This window comes from Salarias fasciatus, chromosome 11 (genome assembly GCF_902148845.1).
Source record: "Salarias fasciatus chromosome 11, fSalaFa1.1, whole genome shotgun sequence".
Lineage (NCBI taxonomy): Eukaryota > Metazoa > Chordata > Actinopteri > Blenniiformes > Blenniidae > Salarias > Salarias fasciatus.
Genome location: NC_043755.1, coordinates 3015584 through 3035392, shown reverse-complemented (window position 1 = coordinate 3035392; position 19809 = coordinate 3015584). Strand labels below are relative to the sequence as shown.

General features: G+C 45.1%; 1 protein-coding gene and 1 long non-coding RNA gene across 2 annotated transcripts; both read left to right on the top strand.

Annotated features, from left to right (window-relative positions):
• Positions 1 to 641: 641 nt before the first annotated feature.
• Positions 642 to 1869, top strand: LOC115396713 (uncharacterized). The gene is made up of 3 exons (XR_003932398.1): positions 642 to 660; positions 845 to 880; positions 1428 to 1869. It is a non-coding gene; the product is annotated as an uncharacterized LOC115396713 (long non-coding RNA).
• An 11203-nt stretch (positions 1870 to 13072) lies between these two features.
• LOC115396706 (serum amyloid P-component-like) lies at positions 13073 to 15297 on the top strand. The gene is made up of 5 exons (XM_030102699.1): positions 13073 to 13173; positions 13360 to 13414; positions 14002 to 14104; positions 14191 to 14488; positions 14635 to 15297. Exons 2-5 carry the CDS (start codon positions 13360 to 13362, stop codon positions 14851 to 14853), a joined length of 675 nt encoding a protein of 224 aa, XP_029958559.1. The 5' UTR covers positions 13073 to 13173; the 3' UTR covers positions 14854 to 15297.
• The last annotated feature ends 4512 nt before the right edge of the window (positions 15298 to 19809 follow it).

Here is a 19809-nt window from a genome sequence, read left to right as displayed (position 1 = left end):
AAGCTACCTTTCACCATCAACTATCTTTTTAACCCATATGGTAGCACTTGATCCTCTGAACTTGACTGAGCCACAGATGGCTGATCAAATCTGAAACAAAACTTTCATCTGCTTGCATGGTAAAAATGAGATTTATTTTTTTGTGGTTTCTACGGTGGCCGACAGGTGCAAACGCGCTGCAAACACAGAAAACACATGCAAGAAAGAAACGCTGCAAGAAAAAAATGCTGCAAGAGAAAAAAAACGCCGCAAATACAGAAAACACCTGCAAGAGAAAAATGCTGCAATCACAGAAAACACATGCAAGAAAAAAAACACTTGCAAGAAAAAAAAACGCTGCAAGAGAAAAAACCGCTGCAAACACAGAAAACACTTGCAAGAGAAAAATGCTGCAAATTCAATCCACAACGGAAGTGCGCCAGGTCGCTCCAAGAAGAAGAAGAAGAAGAAGAAGAAAGTACGGAAGCCCTACAAGGACATGGTTAAATACTTTTTTTTTTATTTCCTCCGCTTTGCCGTGATAACGAGTTAATTTCAGTGGTTTATCGAGAAGTCGACTTATTTTTCCACGTTGTCTCGACAAAACGACAATACGGTGAACCGGGAGTCCCAGTCTTTCACCAGACAGCGACGCTCCGCTGCCACGGACCACAGACAGAGGTGAATTCAGCCTGTTTATGAGTTTTTTGTACTGTTACTCATTTCTGAATAACTTATATGATGCACGCAAATCAAACAGCTGTCTGTCCAGCATCTGCACAGTGGAACTGCGATATTCAGCCTCCTGATGCAGGACCTGTGTGTTTTCTGGTGTCTGACCCAGACTGTGTCTGTTCTGGAGCAGCTCAGAGAACTGCAACAACCTCACCAAATTCACCAGGTCAGCTTTTCCATGCTGCTTCATGCAGACAGGCATATGACTTGTAAGAAAAATAGTGGAGCAGTGAGTTGAAAGCTGATGGCGACAAAATCAAAGACAGCAAGCAGACTGCTGGAGAAACCTGTTGCAGGAGTTCTAATCAGTGTAAAACTTAAGTGGGGATGTGGTTGATAAGGGTCTCATTCAGTTCTGCTTTGTTTCATTTTTTCCCACAATACTTTTATTGATTTTCAAGTTTTATAGTGAAAGATAAACAAAAGATAGCTTAAGAACACAGCTCAAAACACAAACACACCCATTCACACCTGGTAGACCTGCACCAAATGACTCATATATGCACATACATGTACACACACACACAAAACCAAGTGGCATGCACAGAACACTGATAATGGCGAGAAAGAAAATAGTAGTAGTTTGAATGTCATGTCCAGTTCTGCTGTAACATCTCTTTTCATTAACTCACTCACATGCTCACTAACTCACTTTCATTTACTCACTTATTCACTTTTACTGACCGATGCCTTGTGTCTTTTTTATTTTACAGAAGGAGCTGGACGTCGTGATGACAATGTGGAACACCGGGATCCAGCCAGGCACTAAAAGATACGATCCCTTCCATGGAAAACCTTTCCTCTGTATCATGTACCAGAACTTTACCGAGCACAGGACGACCTCCAGCCAGTGGACAGAGGGAACATTGTCTTGGAAGAGGACATCTGTCTTTGGAAAACTGACTTTGTCTGTGATCCATATCTTCACCAGCTCTGCCTTGTGGTCATAAATAAACTGAATCTTGAGGCAGGTCATAATGCTGCTGAGGCAACCAGACTGTACAGACAGCTGAAGACTTAATGAGAACACAGCTGTCAGTCAGATTAACCCCCACCTACCAAAACTGTTGCCACAACAGCCAATATTAAAAACTTTAGCCTACCGCTTTGAGCACACTTCCATTTCCAGTGTTTCATACACCCCTGTTTTCTGATTTTTTTTCTTTTTTTACAGTGTTAGTTTGTATGAAACATATCATGGATGCACTGAAACAAATAAATGTGTTCAGTTTTAATGTGGGATGTTTGCATGTCCTCTAAGTCCAACTATGCTTCACAAATATCCATTTTCTTAAAGAAAAAATCCATTGTATATGCTTAACTTACACTGCTGGGCTCAGCTGTGGCGTTCTTTAATACTGAAGTAACAGTCAAGATCCATGTGTGCTTGTTTATTTTGAAAGGTCAAACCATCATTAGGTCATGTTAAATAATTTAATTTTATAGGACAGCTTGATGCTTGAATGTTTATCATTTTTGTAGATATTTTTATTTACACATCAAAGCAACCAAGATGTCAGACATGTAGCCTAATAAAGGTTGATGTCAGCTGGTTTATCTGAATCTTACACCTGTGTGACAACAGTGTGACGGAACAAATGGTTAACTTCAAACCTAAAACCAGGCATTTCAGTTTATGGTACAGCCAAATTTACACCACAGCCACATTTCAGTTAAGATCTATAAATTTGTTGAGTCAGTCAGTTTTTATGAAGAGTATCTCTTTATAAAGATGAAACTGTCCTGAAAAGACTGTTTAATTGTTCTTATATATATGCATTTATACCCTCAAATGGAGGCTGATGTACTCAAACATTTTTGACAATGTCCTCATGCATGACACTCATGTGGGCTCAGGAGCAGCTGTGATTCATAAAATCATAGATAGGAACCAAAACAATTTGACTCGAAGACATTACAAAAAACTGGATTGAATTTCAAACAGTTTAATACAAAAATAGAATCTTTGTTGACAATGATATTCTACAATAAAATTATTCAGGATCTGACAAGATTGTCATGAAAATAAAACGGCATGAAACTGAGCAAGAGCAGAAAGTGTAAAGATGGCCTCCACACGGCTCCAGATGAGGAAGAGACTTTGACAGGGCTTCCTCATCCTTCATCCCACCAGCATCTTTGTCCACCTGCCACAGTAAAAACAAAAACTGAAGTTACAAAAGAAAAAAACATATAATCAGGAAGCATTCTTGGCTGCATTACTTGTCATCAATAGGATAGCCTGTAAAGCTGGAACACAGCAGAACCTTCCTGCAGTCAGCATCCAGTCCAATACGATTTTTTTTTTCCCAATTCAGGAAAACCTTAAATTTCACTCTGGTTCATTTCAAGTCCCAATTTCTAATTTACTGTTCCATAACTGATTCATTTTAATTTCATTTTGTGAAAAAACAAACAAAAAAAGTTTGCCGTTTTTGCTTCACTATGAATTCAGACAAAACATTAGTAAATGTATTCTATTTTATTTGGATGTTTGAGACTTCCAAATATATCTAAAGTTTATCAAGCAAGTTACAGCCACCTTGCTCTTGTAACTCAACATTACCTGTGATTGATTATTCTGTCAACATCGACTCATTTGAAACGACTTTTTTTCTGTAATGAACATATGGCTATAGCCAAAGTGGCTGTTCTGCTATATGTATATAACTGAAAAAACACCAAAACAGTACAGTTGTCAGGATGGGAAGCAGGGAAACAGCAGTTTTTGATTATTACATAAGTACAGAAAGCTGACCTGGTGAATTTGGTGAGGTTGTTGCAGTTCTCTGAGCTGCTCCAGAACAGACACAGTCTGGGTCAGACACTAGAAAACACACAGGTCCTGCATCAGGAGGCTGAATATCGCAGTTCCATTGTGCAGATGCTGGACAGACAGCTGTTTGATTTGCGTGCATCATATAAGTTATTCAGAAATGAGTAACAGTACAAAAAACTCATAAACAGGCTGAACTCACCTCTGTCTGTGGTCCGTGGAGCGGAGCGTCGCTGTCTGGTGAAAGACTGGGACTCCCGGTTCACCGAATTGTCGTTTTGTCGAGACAACGTGGAAAAATAAGTCGACTTCTCGATAAACCACTGAAATTAACTCGTTATCACGGCAAAGCGGAGGAAATTAAAAAAAAAAAGTATTTAACCATGTCCTTGTAGGGCTTCCGTACTTTTTTCTTCTTCTTCTTCTTCTTCTTGGAGCGAGCTGGCGCACTTCCGTTGTGGATTGAATTTGCAGCATTTTTCTCTTGCAAGTGTTTTCTGTGTTTGCAGCGGTTTTTTCTCTTGCAGCGTTTTTTTTCTTGCAAGTGTTTTTTTTCTTGCGAGTGTTTTTTTTCTTGCAAGTGTTTTTTTTCTTGCATGTGTTTTCTGTGATTGCAGCATTTTTCTCTTGCAGGTGTTTTCTGTGTTTGCGGCGTTTTTTTCTCTTGCAGCATTTTTTTCTTGCAGCGTTTCTTTCTTGCATGTGTTTTCTGTGTTTGCAGCGCGTTTGCACCTGTCGGCCACCGTAGGTTTCACATAAAGGACTGTCAATATTTTGTGTTTTGAGTCCAAGTGACATCCTTATTTGATGCAGCAGTACAGCAGATTCTACTGGTGACTAGGGGTGTCAACGTTTACAATTATGTAAACATGTGTAACCGTGTCTTCGAACCGACGTGTAACCGATTATACGTCACGCGATAGATTTATCTTTTTCTATGGAGTATTTGCAGCTGACGTCGCACACCCGGCCTCGCAATGCACGCTGGGCAGTCACCGCCATGTTGGAGTGAAAACAAACATTCAGGCGCATGACGGTCTTTCACTATTCGAGAGGATTATGCCCCTAATTTTGGTCAGAGGAGAGCGTGAATAGATGAAAAATGACCACAAAATGATAAGAACAAAAAATATGTTGTGTTTAGTGTGAACAGCTTTGAGATTTGCCGAAGAAGTGTGTGAGAAACATGCAATCTGAGGTGTTGGCTGTGAAATGTGAAGATCGGTTTTCGGTTTGTTTTGCCCCTGATGGGAGGCGGTCGGCTCAGAAAATATTCTGCCTAGTGTCATCTCAAAGTGCAGCTTTTCTAGTTTTATATGACACTCAATGGGCTCTAGCTTCGTAGACTCCGCCGAATCCGCCCGCTGTCAGCGGAGCGCAAAGTGCACCGTCGGCGTAAAAAGTCAACGGGGCGTGTCCAGAAAATTGTCCCAATTTCGTGAACCAGGCGCAGTCACGCCTCCATCCCGCCCACCTGCGCAGGTGGCGCAAGAGGGAGGAGAGAAAGTAGGTTTCACCCAGCTGAGCGCAATTTGACCAATCAAATGAACACCTCTCCTTTTTTTCAAATGCACTGCAGCGAAGGACACTGCTATATTAACATGATGAAATACATTTTATTTCCTGGCCTCAATACTAAACCACAGTGAAACAACAATGTATATGACTGCATTTTGAAATAAATAATCTCTTATGGAGCTTGGGGAGCCAGACAAATGAAATAAAAATGCAGACACCCTGCATTTAGCGGCTACATACAGACTTTGTAGGGAAAGGGAAAATCTGTTTTTATTTGTGTGCATCATAACTCTTAAAGATACATTTGGGAAAGCACAAAGAATTATAGGTGTCTGCACACCAATCACTCAGCGCAGCTGCACAGCGGAGCTGGGTGAGTCTACTTAGGACTGCTTCTGTTGTCATCAGATCAATGTCCTCTGAAATGATTCCCTATAATTCCTATCACACACACGGCATTCCGGCCATCCCAGACGGAGGATAATCATTTATGAGAGAATGGTGGCGACATCTGCTATCTGCTCCGTCCTCCGCTCTGCTTCACGTGTTGCCAGCATTCTTACCCCCCTCCAAAGGCCGCTATGGTCAGCCAGGCTGTCATACATATGCAGTGATTTTGCACAGGAGCACACCAACAGGTTGCTTTTCTGTAATCTAATGTATTAGAAATTAAGATAAAGAAACAAAATATTAAATCAAGAGGATCAGCAAAACTTCTGCCTCATATCTGCTTTATTAATGCCTCAAATCAGGTTTTAAAATGTATTGAACTTTTTACAGTGCGCATTTGCGCAGCGTACCTCTCACTCACACTCCGCGCACTCGTTTCCCTGATACACACGCACACACACGCCAACACACACAAAATAGTTGTATTATTAACCGTCAATAATAATCAGGAACATATTAGAATTAGTAAAATAAGTCTCCCCGGCTGCGCACCAGGACGGACACCTTCCCACACCGACCCGTCCTCACCCTGCTCATTTTATTCTGGGACTGCAGGCTCCACAGGACAGAGGTATTTATTCAGAAAATATGTTCATTCTAAAATTAATTTTTGGAAACGAAAAATACATGGTTTGCTGTACTTTAACGGAGGATATAATATTTTACCTGAATCTGTAACTGGCACATCTGGAGACGCTGCAGTGCCCCTGCTGTCAATACCGTGTTCACTGTTGTGTTCAGATTTATTACATTTGTTTAAAAAATAATAATAATAATTTTACACCATTTTATGTTATTATTATTTAGTTGTAAACTGACAGCAGCCTACAGTAATTCTCTACCTGGAGGTGACGCGTGAGCGCTTCCATGCCCCACTGCAGGTTCTACGCTGGACTGTACAGCAGCTGGAGGTCGGTAGGGTATTTTTGGGGCAGCAGCATTATATTTGTTTCGCTGTTTGGTCCGCGACTGTTCCGACTCTGATTCAGAACGTTCCTCCTCTTCACTCCAGTCAAGATCGCTGAAGTCCGACACGTCTCCGCCATCCGGTTCCCCCACACTGACCTCCTGTATCATTGCTAAAGCTTCTTCCACCTTATATCTTATTTATGCCTGTTTTTACTATCTTTCTTTTGGGATTTGCTTGATATTTTATACCATCTGTCTGATTGTCTGCTGTCAGAGCTAGCTCCCTGTTCAGATGTGCGCATGAACCAAAACAAATCAATCACAGAAGAAAAAAAAGCCCTGTGAAGTGAATCTTTTTAATCAGTCTAATAATAATAATAATAATAAGAATAAGAATAAGAATAATAATAATAAATAAATAAATAAATAAATACTAAGTCTCACAGACCGCTGTTGGCCTTTGTAGGTATAAATGTTTTGTAATATTATGTGTGTCATTGTTAGGACCTTATTTGCTTCAGAAAAACATACAAGACACATATTTAGGAAAAGTCAAAGAATTAGATGACAGGGGAATCATTTTTAACAGATTTATTTGAATTCTAAAAACCCAAATGGTCTGTCAGATCGTCTTGGATGTTCTAGTGTTAAAGAAGATAATAAAAACAATTATGTGCTTCATGAGTGATTTTGTGTATCTTTCATGACACTGACAAGCTGAAACCCTGCCACGGAGGTTTTCTCAGACAAATTATGATCAGATCCTCCTCCCCAGCCTGCTCACACCTTCTGCAATAAACTCTCACTGCGCCCAGCTGATTCTGTCGACCCCTCCCCCTGGTGCGCCACCACGCCCATCTCGGCGCAAGTGCAGCAGACCGGCCAGAAACCCTCTTCTGCGCCTGTCGAAAATAGCAATGCGCTGCCTCCGCCAGTGATCATCGCCAAGTTGCGCCGTCAAATTAGAGCCTAATATGTTTGGGGTGGAGCAGACGGATCTTGTGTTGTGTTGCGTTTTGTGTCTGGAGGTGCGGGGGAGGGGGGCTATTAAAGGGCAACTCCGGTTTTTTGACACCTGGACCTTATTTATAGGTGTGTGCATGCTCATATACTCACTCAGACAAACATCATGCAGCTCGGAGTCCTACAGAAGTTATTTAGATCCAAACGATGTAGCTGCACTAGCGGGGGTGCCACAGCAATGGAGCGTTAGCGCTGGACATAATCTCTGCAAAGTCGCTCATTTCGGCTGTATTTCTTCATCCATCGCCAGTGTTATCATAAAGTCAGCTCGTCTACCGTCTTCAGGTGGGTCAGCTGAAGAGCTGACAGTTTTCGCTAACTCAGCCACAATTAGCTCGGATGGGAACGTTGCGGCGCTCCTCTCCCCAGCAGAGAGGCACTTTGAGTCGGCCTCGGCTGTCACGGTGCCCCGGCGTCTGACTTCCAGGGGCCGAGTTGGAAAACGGCCCTCAGCTGCTCCACGGAGGCTCCGGACACCCGCGAAGACGCACGGCTCACACGCGGCCGCTGGGCCGCTGGATGTCTCTCCTCGCCGGGAGGATGCGTATCTCCGCTCCCCGGCAGATGCGCGCTCCGGGCCGGCCGCGGGACGCGCGACGGCCCGCCGCGCCGAGGTCAGTGCTTTCTCCTTGCCGGGAGGAAGCGTATCTCTGCTCCCCGGCGGATGCACACTCCACGCCGGCCGCGGGACTCGCGACGGCCCGCCGCGCCGCTGCCGGAGTTCTCTCCTCACCGGGAGGAAGCGTATCTCTGCTCCCCGGCGGATGCACGCTCCGCGCCGGCCGCGGGACGCGCGACGGCCCGGAGCTCTCTCCTTGCCGGGAGGAAGCTATCTGTGCTCCCCGGCGGATGCACGCTCCACACCGGCCGCGGGACGCGCGACGGCGTATAGGCAACACCTATAAATAAGGTCCAGGTGTCAAAAAACCGGAGTTGCCCTTTTTTTTACCATTTTTTGAAACACACTTTTAACATCATGTTTTTACGGAGCCCCGGACATAACATGGTAAAAAAAAAAATTAAATTGTGGCCACGAATTACTAATTCGTTCCCACGAATTAATAAATCGTGCGCACAAATTACTAATTCGTTCCCTCGAAATAATAAATCGTGCGCACGAATTACTGAACATATACTGAACAGTCCAGTAAAGTTAGCAGCATATTGACAGATACAGACTTCAGTCTCAATAATTCTTTAACAAAATGTCAGTAACATACAAAGGGCGCTGCATCCCATCGTTGTGTGGTGGACGATATGCTACAAGCTCATTTTTATTAAAATTATCTGTTTATCAAGCAGCAGAAAGTACTGCGGGGTTAAGGGACGGTCTAAAATTTACAAGACGCTGCAACAGTGAAGACAAATACCATATCCAATAAAGTTGATAGGAGACAAATGAAGGTTGTAGCGATTATGGTGACACTGTAGTAAATCGCAGTGGTGGTATTACGTTTTTGTTGTTGTTGTTGTTGTTGTTGTTGTTGTTAATTTTTTTTTTTTGAGCTATTTGTCTTCACTGTTGCAGCGTCTTGTAAGTTGTAGACGGTCCCTGAACCCCGCAGCACTACTGGGTGCTGATTGAAATCAATACTGTTTCTGCTGCTTGATAAACAGATACTTTTAATAAAAATGAGCTTGTAGCATATCGTCCACCTCACAATGATGGGATGCAGCGCCCTTTGTATGTTACTGATGTTTTGTTAAAGAGTTATTGAGACTGAAAGTCCGTATCTGTCAATATGCTTCCAACTTTACTGAACTGTTCAGTATATGAATGATTTAACTAATTTGTGGGAACGAATTAGTAATTCATGCGCACGATTTAATTATTTCGAGGGAACGAATTAGTAATTCGTGCGCACGATTTAATTATTTCGAGGGAACGAATTAGTAATTCGTGCGCACGATTTAATTATTTCGAGGGAACGAATTAGTAATTCGTGCGCACGATTTAATTATTTCGAGGGAATGAATTAGTAATTCGTGTGCACGATTTATTAATTCGTGGGAACGAATTAGTAATTCGTGGCCACAATTTAATTTTTTTTTTTTTTTTACCATGTCATGTCCGGGGCTCCGTATGTTTTTAACATTTTTTAAAAAATTTTTAACGCTTGTATATTTTTGACGTTTTTGATACACATTTTTTACAATCATTATGTTTTTAACATATTTTGAAACACATTTTTTACAATCATTATGTTTTTAACATATTTTTAAATTCAATTTAAAGCTATAGTGCGTAACTTCGGTCGCCCTCTAGCGGAATTCTGCGTTCTTACAACAATAAAGCCGGCGCTTCCACATGACGTACACCCCGGTGTTCCCCCTCCTCCCCCCCTCCCCCTCTCCCCCCAATCTGCCACAGTGATTCGCGTTTCCACAGTGCCAATCGCCGTTGGAAACGGTTTTTATTGTGTGTGAATAAGGACAGCTGGTGAAAAAAAGACGGACTCTTCCGAAGAGGTAATTATTGTTTTTTTTTTTGTTTTTTTTTGCCACAGAAACGCAAATAGCTTATTACAAACGGGAGACAAGGTGCCTGCTAATGTGTACCTAACAAGTTTGCCTTCTCCGTCGGTCACTTTCCTTCTCCCAACCGTCCAGGCTTTTTTTCTGGTGGTAGGATCCACTCCAGGACTCTTGCTCGGTCGTTTCTTTGGATTATCCGCCATGCCGCTTCCTCATTCTGCCTGAGCTGAGCCTGTTGCTATGAGACGCTCTGCGCGTCCTCCCCCTCCCTTCTTGTTGTGACGTAAAATGCGTAATTTCCTGCTCGCCAGCGCGGGAATGTCGCCGGTCGACACGCAAAGCAAGAAATATATATATTGAAAAATCCCACGACATGTTAGAGGAGCCGATCGGCTTAATCTGCATTTTGTCATCTCCACTAGCAGTGGCTTGGCTAAAACAGACGTTCATAGACATTTAAAAGTTACGCACTATAGCTTTAAGGTCTCTTTGTGCAATTCCTGAAATCAGATAAAGATCAAAGTCAGTCAGATATGTTTTTTCATCATCACTGTGCACTACAGTGCTGCTTCTCATATCGCGGTCTCAACATCATGCATAAGTCCTTTCCATGACGGCAATAAACCGATTGCCAATCTTGTCACCTTATTTTGCTCGCCTCTGTTTTAGTGGGAACAATGAGTCAGCGTCTTTGATGCGCACAGGCGGTTGATGCGGGGCTGCACTGTGGAAAGGAATAAACGCAGATCATCACCTGTAGCCGTGACCGATATTTGTTTTTAATCATTGTCAATACGGAAAACTCGCCCTCACACAAGTATGTGGAGGTGAAGAGGATGAGCGCATTCACAGCTCAGGAGGTGGGGGAACTCGGTCTCCACAGACAGCCAGAAGTTTGCAAGTGACACCATGTTCATCTTTTGTTTCAAGTCCATATTAGAGTTCAGCTCGACAAGGGCCTCCTCCTCTTGCATGGTCAGTACATCACGGGGTGTGACTGGGAAAGAAAACGGATTTCTCACCCACTGATTTGCCAAGGTCTCCTCTCTAAAATAGTCTCCAAACTGCTCACGCAACCCCTTCAAATGTGCAATGACCACTTGTTGCACACAGTCCACTTGCAGTCCTGTTTTCTCCTCAACATCCTCCAAGGTTGGGAACATTTCCACCGAGCCCCGTTCAATACGAGCACACCACAGATCTAACTTTTTTCTGAATGCAGAAACTTTATCGTGTGCCAAAAAGATATGACACTCTTTGCCTTGCAGAGAGGTGTTCAGTGTGTTTATCCGGTCGAAGATATCAGACAGATATGCCAGCATTGCAACCCACTGAGCATCCTCCATATGCTTCACCAGTGGGGAGCTGATTTCGGAGAGGAACATGAGGACTTCCTCGCGCAGATCACACAAGCGGGTGAGGACCTTGCCCCGCGACAGCCACCGGACCTCGGAGTGCAGGAGCAGCTGATGGAAGTGAGCGCCCATCTCATTGCCGAGGGCGGAGAAGAGACGGGCATTCATGGCACGTGATTTAATTAGGTTGGCAATTTTTACTGCCTCATCCAGGACCGGGCGCAGCTCTTCGGGCATCCTCTTGGTCGTCATAGCCTGGCGATGAATAATGCAATGTGACCAAACAGCAGTGGGTGCGACCGCCTGCACCTGTTTCACCAGACCGCTGTGGCGGCCTGTCATTGCCCTCGCACCATCGGTACATATTCCACAACAGTCATTGAAGTCATTCAAAGCCTTGAAAATTTCTGCAGCTGTAGTGCGAGTTGGCAGAGGATGGCAAAATAGAAACTCCTCCTGGATATCGAGCTCTTAAATAAAGCGTACATACACCATGAGCTGGGCACAGTTAGCAACGTCAGTGGACTCGTCCAGTTGAATGGAGAAGAATGGGCTCTCACGGAGAGCATCCAGCACCTGTAGTTTCACATCAGCTGCCATGTCAGAGATGAGGTGCTGCATAGTGTTGTCAGACAACGGGGTGGCATCCAGCTTGGCAGCAGTAGCTTCACCCATTAGCACCGAACACATGTTTTTGGCAGTAGGGAGAAGCAATGTCTCGCCAATGTTGTGGGGTTTCCCTGTCTTTGCAATGCGTAATACTATGTGGTATGATGCTTCCGTTGCCTTGGTATTCACAGTGCCAAAGGCTTCAATTACTTTCTTCTGTGACCGCAATTCATTAAGTTTCCTATCAAAAAACTTGCGCGGCTTGGTGGTTTAACTTTGATGCTTTGTTTCAATATGACGCCGGAGTTTACATGGCCGCATGCTGTCATTAGCCAGCACCTCTGCAGGTGACACACTGCGGCAGTGGAGCATCATCAGAACCAATATATGAAAAGCCAAGCTTTAAATGATCAGGGTCATACTTCCTCCTTTTTCTGCTCGTCCCAGACTCTGTGCCCTCTCTCCCTTTCACTTGAGTACATAAAAATCGATCCATCTTGCCTTTTGCCAATTGACATTTTTTTCTTCTTCTCTGGCCGCGCCTCCCCTGAAGCCCTCTGGCGCCCCCTAGGGGAGGTGCGCCTCACACTTTGAAAACCGCTGATTTACACAGTTTGTTAGAAAAGCTGCCACAGCACAGAGCGCTCATTGTTATCTGCCATCATGTACCCGAGTCAACATGAATGCAACACCGGTCATGGCTGCGTTTTTTTTTTTTTTTTTTTTTTTAAATCAACGTAAAATTGCACCGTGTCTATGTGGATAACTGCAATAGATTGTACATTTAGTTAGTTCATGCTATTATCTGAAGCTTTCAGGTAACATCATCGCTCAAAAAAAAATTATAAAAAAAGAGTGAAAAAAGAACGATGAGGAAGAGGAAAATGACGTGTACACGGTTATTGATTTTCCGAAGCAGTTATGATTTATTATCTATGTCCACGTGTAGACGTTGACACCCCGACTGCTGAAAGCTCTCGAAATCATAGAAAGTACCAAAAGAGCAGTGTGGAAAACAAAGTAATGGAGATTCAGATAACTATTCATGGACAGATGAATTTTGAACTTCATTTTGAACATGTGAGTTAGTTTTTTCATTGTGGCATTGAGGAATCAGCAATATCGAACAAAACTCTTTTCAATATCAGGGTGATACTCTCAGTGAATTTTGTTGATTTATCAACATACTGTGTGTGCTGGACAAGGCTGTGTGTGTTGTAAAAAAGGAGAAGAACCAGTTAAGGAAGGAAATGTACAGACGCACGCACCCAGCAGAGAGGAGTGACTACATAAGAACAACCAAACTGTCAACGCTGATCAGTCAGGTCTGACGCAGATTTCAAGGTAAGATGAAAACATTCCAAACTGATCAACACATCAAAAGCTTATTTTCTTCATCAATTAAAATCAGATTACTGTAGAAGGTGATGTTTTTTTCCTGTTATTTGACGGTGTGTATTAGGAGCAACCCAATATTGTGAAACTTGTCTGATAAAATCTAACTTATCGTGATTTTTCTTCGCCTCACAGATGAAGCTGCTCATTGTTCTGGCCATGCTGGCAGCAAGAGCTGCAAGCGTTGAAGGTATGCATGTGTTTGACTTCATACAGTCATAGTCAGGATTATCTTTTCAAACATGAGTAGTCAGAATACACATTTGTTGTATTTTATTGAATTTCAGTTTGTTTTTCTTCCTACAAGGGAAGTGGCTACACAAATATTGTGTAATATTTCCAGATGTTGTGATGTTGTAATCACGTCAATACATTTAACTTGTGTTTGTTACTTAAGAAAAAATAACTGAATATTCATAACATAAATCACAAATGATTTCTTCCCTCTATTTTCAAGCAAATGTAATTTAAAAGTTTGACACATATTTAAACTTGTAGATAAAGTATGAGGAAGAAGCAACCATAAACATGGCAAGACATTTTGAAATCTGGGCAGTAAAATCATCCTCCTACATACAGAAATACCCTTAAGTTCGAGTGTCACAGATGAGATGAAGCAATACTTATTGAAAGTCACAGTCGTATTTTGTTTTGTGTTTTTTTATAATGATTTCTGTTGTTTATTTTTTATGTTTCACTGACATATGCTATTACCAATGATGATAATAATTTTAATGGTAGTTAGTATTTTAATGAACACCTGAAAAATTTTTTCAGATCTCTCGGGGAAAATGTTCACGTTCCCGGTGCAAAACAACCAAGCTCGTGTCAGGCTGATAACAAGCAAACAAGAATTCAGAGCTTTGACTGTCTGCCACAGGTAGTAATTCAATGTAAAACCGGAAGAACACATATCCTCTCTGACTGTCACCAACATTATAACAAGCCAGTGTGTCGTACCTGCAGATCGTTTACGGACATCAAAAGAGACCACGGCCTGTTCTCACTGTCCACCTCTGGGTCGTCCAACTCTTTCCTGATATTCTGGGATGAAACAAATAAGGAGATGGAGGCTCACATCAGAGATCAGAAGTCAGAGTTCAGGGGACTGGACTACAAACCCAACATGTGGCATTCCATCTGCACCACCTGGGACTCGGCGACCGGACTGGTGCAGTTGTGGTTTAATGGAAGGCCGACAATTCGCAAATATGTGCCCGTCACATCAGCTATTACTGGAAGCACGATGATCATTCTTGGACAGGTATGGTTTTATTACTTAACATCATGATCAATAGTCCATCACTGGTTTCTGAATACACACAATTTGGATTGATTATTAAGGTGTAAGGTGTGAAAGTTTTAAAATGTAGAGACGTTTTTCTCTGTTGCTCTACGTTCCCCCCACAGGAGCAGGATGCTCACGGTGGAGGATTCGACATCAAGCAGGCTTTCGTCGGGATGATGTCGGACGTCCACATGTGGGACTACGTCCTCTCCTCCTGTGAGATTCAGAGCTACCTCGACGAGCTCAACTTCACTCCGGGAAACGTGCTGAACTGGAAGGCGCTGGAGTTCGAGATCACAGACAAAGTGCTGGTGGAACCGAAATCCTCTGTCTGTCACTGAAACTGTGACACACGTGTGTCAGTGTCTGGGAAAGCCTTGCTGTGTTTCAATTGTTTTGGGTTTCCACTGAGGAGAAATTGTTTATGTCGGCCAGTTATGTTCATTTCCTGCTAATTTGAGGATGTGCTTTTGACTTTTCTTTCCCCATCCCATAATAATTTTGAGAATCTTTGTGCATTCACCCTATTTGGGAACAATTTGATTCTGTAATAATAATAGATTGTTTGCTCTACAGCTGCCTAATGTAGTCTTTTCATGACACTACAACCATTTTTGTTTAATTATTTTGATATTGTAACACACTTTGAGTTGTCTTTTTAATATGAAAAGTGTGTTATGAATAAAGATTGATTTGATTTGATTTGATGTAAATGAAAATCAGCTGTTTAGCAAATATAATATTGATTAAAATATGGAAGCACAGCAGACAAGGGTGTTTTTTTTTCTTTTGTGTAAGCTACCTTTCATCATCAACTATCTTTTTAACCCATATGGTAGCACTTGATCCTCTGAACTAGACTGAGCCACAGACGGCTGATCAAATCTGAAACAACAAGACTTTCATCTGCTTGCATGGTATAAATGTGATTTTTTTGGGGGGGTGATTTCACATAAAGGACTGTCGAAATTTTGTGTTTTGAGTCCAAGTGACATCCTTATTTGATGCAGCAGTACAGCAGATTCTACATGTGACTAGGGGTGTCAACGTTTACAATTATGTAAACGTGTAACCGTGTCTTCGAACCGACGTGTAACCGATTACACGTGACGTAATAGATTTTTCTTTTTCTATAGAGTATTTGCAGCAGATGTCACACACCCACATCCACAATGCACGCTGGGCAGTCGCCGCCATATTGGAGTGAAAACAAAAATTCAGGCGCATGACAGTCTTTCACTATTCGAGAGGATTATGCCCCTAATTTTGGTCAGAGGAGAGCGTGAAAAGATGGAAAATGACCACAAAACGGTAAGGACAAAAAATATGTTGTGTTTGGTGTGAATAGCTTTGAGATTTGGCGAAGAAGTTTTTTTTTGCCCCTGACGGGAGGCATTCGGCTCAGAGAATATTTTGCCTGATGTCATCTTAAAGTGTAGCTTTTCTAGTTTCATATGATACTCAATATGTTGGGGTGGAGCAGACGGATCTTGCGTTGTGTTGCGTTTTGTGTCTGGAGGTGCAGGGGAGGGGGGCTATTGAACTGTTGCATATGGATTTTAAAGTTGTTGTCGTTATAAAACAAACATTCGGTTGTCAAAGTGCAGGTGGGGCATTCAGTTAGTGAGATTAAAGCTTCTTGTTTGAGACACAATTAAAAGAAATCACCCTCACAGCATTTTAATCACTTTTGTCACATATGAAGCGGAGCATACAGCTGTTGGACCCGCTGAGGTGAGTTGACTGGATGTGAACCCGGTGAAGCCGCTGACGCTTCACTTCCACATGTAGAGAGACGGGCTGGGCCCGCTCCCACCCCGGCTGTCTATGAGAAACGGTTACGCCCTGCAGTTTGCATGTCGTCCCCCCCATCCTGTGGCATCCTCCGCACGCGGCTCAGTTGCCCCTCCGGGATGGCCTCGCTCAGAGAGGAGGTGTCCTCTCTCCTGCGCAGAGGCACAATAACGGAGGTGGACCTGGAGGAGATACACTCGGGTTTCTACTCCCCCTATTTCTTGGTTCCCAAGAAGCAGGGGGGAGTGAGGCCTATTCTGGACCTGCGCACCTTCAACTCTCACGTGACCACCAGGAGGTTCCGCATGCTGATGGTAAAACACCTCATGGAGAGTGTCCACCCCAGGGTATGGATGACATCAAACAACCTCAAGGATGCCTTTTTCCACATCAGTTTTCTTCTGAGGCACAGGACGTTCCTCAGATTTGCCATCGGCGACTGTTGTTTTCAGTACAACCGCCTCTCCTTCGGTTACTCCCTCGCTCCGCGCACCTTCTCCAAATGCGTCAAAACTGCTTGGTGCTGGTGTCCTCTCGGCAGGAAGCCGTAGAGCACGCAGCCTGGGTTCCACAACACGTCACGAACTTGGGCTTTGTTGTGACCAAAGAAAAGAGTGCGCTCCTTCCGGCCCAATGGACCACTTACCTGGGCCAGGAGCTAGATGCTTTGACCATGACTGCTCATCTCTCCAGGGAGAGACATTCGTCACTTCTGTCTCTGCTGTGGACTCTGGCGACTCACCCTTGGTGTGGGTCCACCAGGTGAGGGTAGCCCTGGGCATAGTGGCGGTGGCCCACCCGGTGGTGCGCCTGGGCCTCCTGCACATGGGGAGACTCCAGAGGCGGTTCAGTTGCCTCCGCCTTTGGTCAGTGAGGGACAGACACAGGAAGGTTCCTGTTCCACCATCGACACTGGAGGATCTGGATGAACCCAGGTCACCTCCAATGGGGCATGCGTATTTGCTGCATCTGGCATCACATCAAGATGTTCACAGATGCGTCACTCGCAGGCTGGGGCGACACTAGACTACTCCGCGGTGGACGGTGTCTGGGAGTCCACGCCCACTCACATCAATGTTTTTGGAGATGACTACGGTGCAGAACGTGTTGCTTCATTTCCAGCCCAGGCTGCAGGGCAAACATATCATGGTTAGGTCAGACAACACCACGGTGTTAGCCTACCTGAACAGACAAGGGGGAACCAGGTCCCCTCCTCTGCATCGCAAGGCAGTGGAGAATCTCCTATGGTCAGATTCTCACCTGTCCTCTCTAAGAGTGCAACACGCGCCCGGGGCTCTCAATGTCGGCGCGGACAGGATGTCTCGGGGAGGCCCACTGCCCGAAGAGTGGTGCCTGTTGTCCCGAGTAGTAGCTCGGATCTGGCGCAGGTTCAGCCACCCCATGACCGACCTTTTTCGCCAGTGCAGAGAACGCACAGTGCCCACTTTGGTTCTCGCACAGGTCGTCAGACAAACCCCCTCTCGGGGTAGACGCCCTGGCTCACGGGGTTTGGCCTTCGGGCCAACTATACGCCTTCCCTCTGAGCCACCTCCCGATTCTCTTGCTGCGCAGGGTGAGGGTGTGGGGCCTTCACATTCTGGTGGTAGCCCCGGACAACCCAAGCACCAGGTGGTACCCGGACCTCGTACAGCTGGTGGTCGAGGATCCCTGGCCGATCCCTGACGAGCCCGATGCTCTGCTCCAAGCGGGGGGGCACCCTTCGGTCCCACCCTGTCTTGGGCAGGAGACTCCTGGTTTGGATGCTGAGAGGGTGAGACTAGCCAGGCTAAATCTTCCCCCAGCGGTGATGTCCACTATCCAGAGTACCAAGGCCCCCTCTACTGTCAGGGCCTATAGGTCTCGGTGGCGCCACTTTGCGTAATGTTGTTCAGAGAAGGGATTGGACCCTGGCTCATGCCCGGTCGGCAGGGTTTTGGAGTTTTACAAGGACTTCTGGATAGCGGTCGCTCTGCATCCACCCTCGCAGTTTTTGCATCGGCCATCACGACGGGCCATGAGGGCTTTGGGCACTTCTCGGTACGCAGCCACCCGCTGGTTAAGCACTTTCTAAGGGGTGCTTGCAGGCTGATGCCTCCCCCTAGACATGTGGTTCCCCCGTGGGACCTCCACACCGTGTTGAGCCTCCACGCCGTTCGAGCCTTTGGAACAGGCGGATTTCTGCTTTCTGTCTTTAAGGCTGCCCTCCTTTTGGCCTTGGCGTCTGCCAAAAGGGTTGGAGATCTGTGTACCCTTTTGGTCCACTCCTCCTGCTTGTCCTTCAGCCAGGATGGTGGGCTGGTTCATCTCTGGCCCAACCCGACCTTTTATTCCAAAGTCATCACTTCGGCCTTTCGTTCAAGGGTGATCGGGATCAGGGCACCTTGCACCTTGCACCTTGCCTGGCTCGTCAGGGGACGAGGTGCGGCTGCGGTTGCTGTGTCCGGTCAGGGCTCTGCGTTGCTACGTCGAGCGTACAGCAGGTTCCGCACTACGTACCGGCTGTTTGTGGGGGTTGGAGCCAGGGGGCATGGAGTCCCGCTGTAATCCCAGCGCCTTGCCTGCTGGGTTGGTGGTGCTATTACGGCGGCTTATGAGTCACGGAACCGCCCGCCACGAGGTGTCTCCGCTTTGGCAGCTCTGTGCAGAGGGTTCACTGTAGGTGATATCTGCCAGGCTGCCTCCTGGTCTTCTGTGTCCACTTTTGTGCGCTCCTATCTTGTGGATATTTGTGCGGATTCTGTGGCTTTTTCGGTCTTAAGCGTGGACAGGGGTCCTGTCAGATAAGTGGACGGTGTGTTGGTCTGGCCGGCTGCTGTCTTCCTTTGGGAATTCAGGCTGCGACGTAGATCCTTGTTGCATGCCGGTGTGACTCTGGAGAGTCTTAACCGGCATGTGGTTGTTGATGTTATATCACGGATTTACTCCGACACGTGTACGGTCAGCGCCTGGATGCGAGGCCACTTGGCGTCAGTGTCTTGGCGGCGTGGTGGGCAGTGCCTGGCATACGGCCTTCTCTGCTACTTCTTCCGCGCCAATCTTTTCAGCCTGTCCAGCTGGGGGTACATTTATCCCTACAGCCTCTGCCTTGGTATGTCACCAATAGCGAAGCCCGTAGGTGGGCACGCACACTCTTATACAGTGTTGGTAATAACGGCATTAGATTATAACAGTGTTAGATTATAACGGCGTTAGTAACGGCGTTATTTTCTTCATTAACGAATAATCTATTTAATTACTTTTCCCATCGTTGCAACGCCGTTACCGTTATATGAAGTGGCGAGTTACTACAATTAGGTTGAATGAAGCGCGAGTGTCAGCTTCTGCCGCACACATCAGCTGACGGACAGAGCAGGTAGGAGGGAGGGAAAGGGGAGGGGAGGGGCGGGGGGGCTGATGAAGACGCGATGATTATGGGCTGGTGGACAGATCATGCCCTGCTCACGTGTGTCACTCACTGCACGCACTGATCTGTAAACATGAAAAGCAAAGTAATGGAGATTCAG

Excerpts from the sequence above, each read along its gene's own strand:
- LOC115396706 (XM_030102699.1), top strand. The coding sequence starts at position 13,360 with ATGAAGCTGCTCATTGTTCTGGCCATGCTGGCAGCAAGAGCTGCAAGC. Across the intron at positions 13,415-14,001 it reads AAGAGCTGCAAGCGTTGAAG|ATCTCTCGGGGAAAATGTTC; the intron begins GTATGCATGTGT and ends AAATTTTTTCAG. Across the intron at positions 14,105-14,190 it reads GCTTTGACTGTCTGCCACAG|ATCGTTTACGGACATCAAAA; the intron begins GTAGTAATTCAA and ends TCGTACCTGCAG.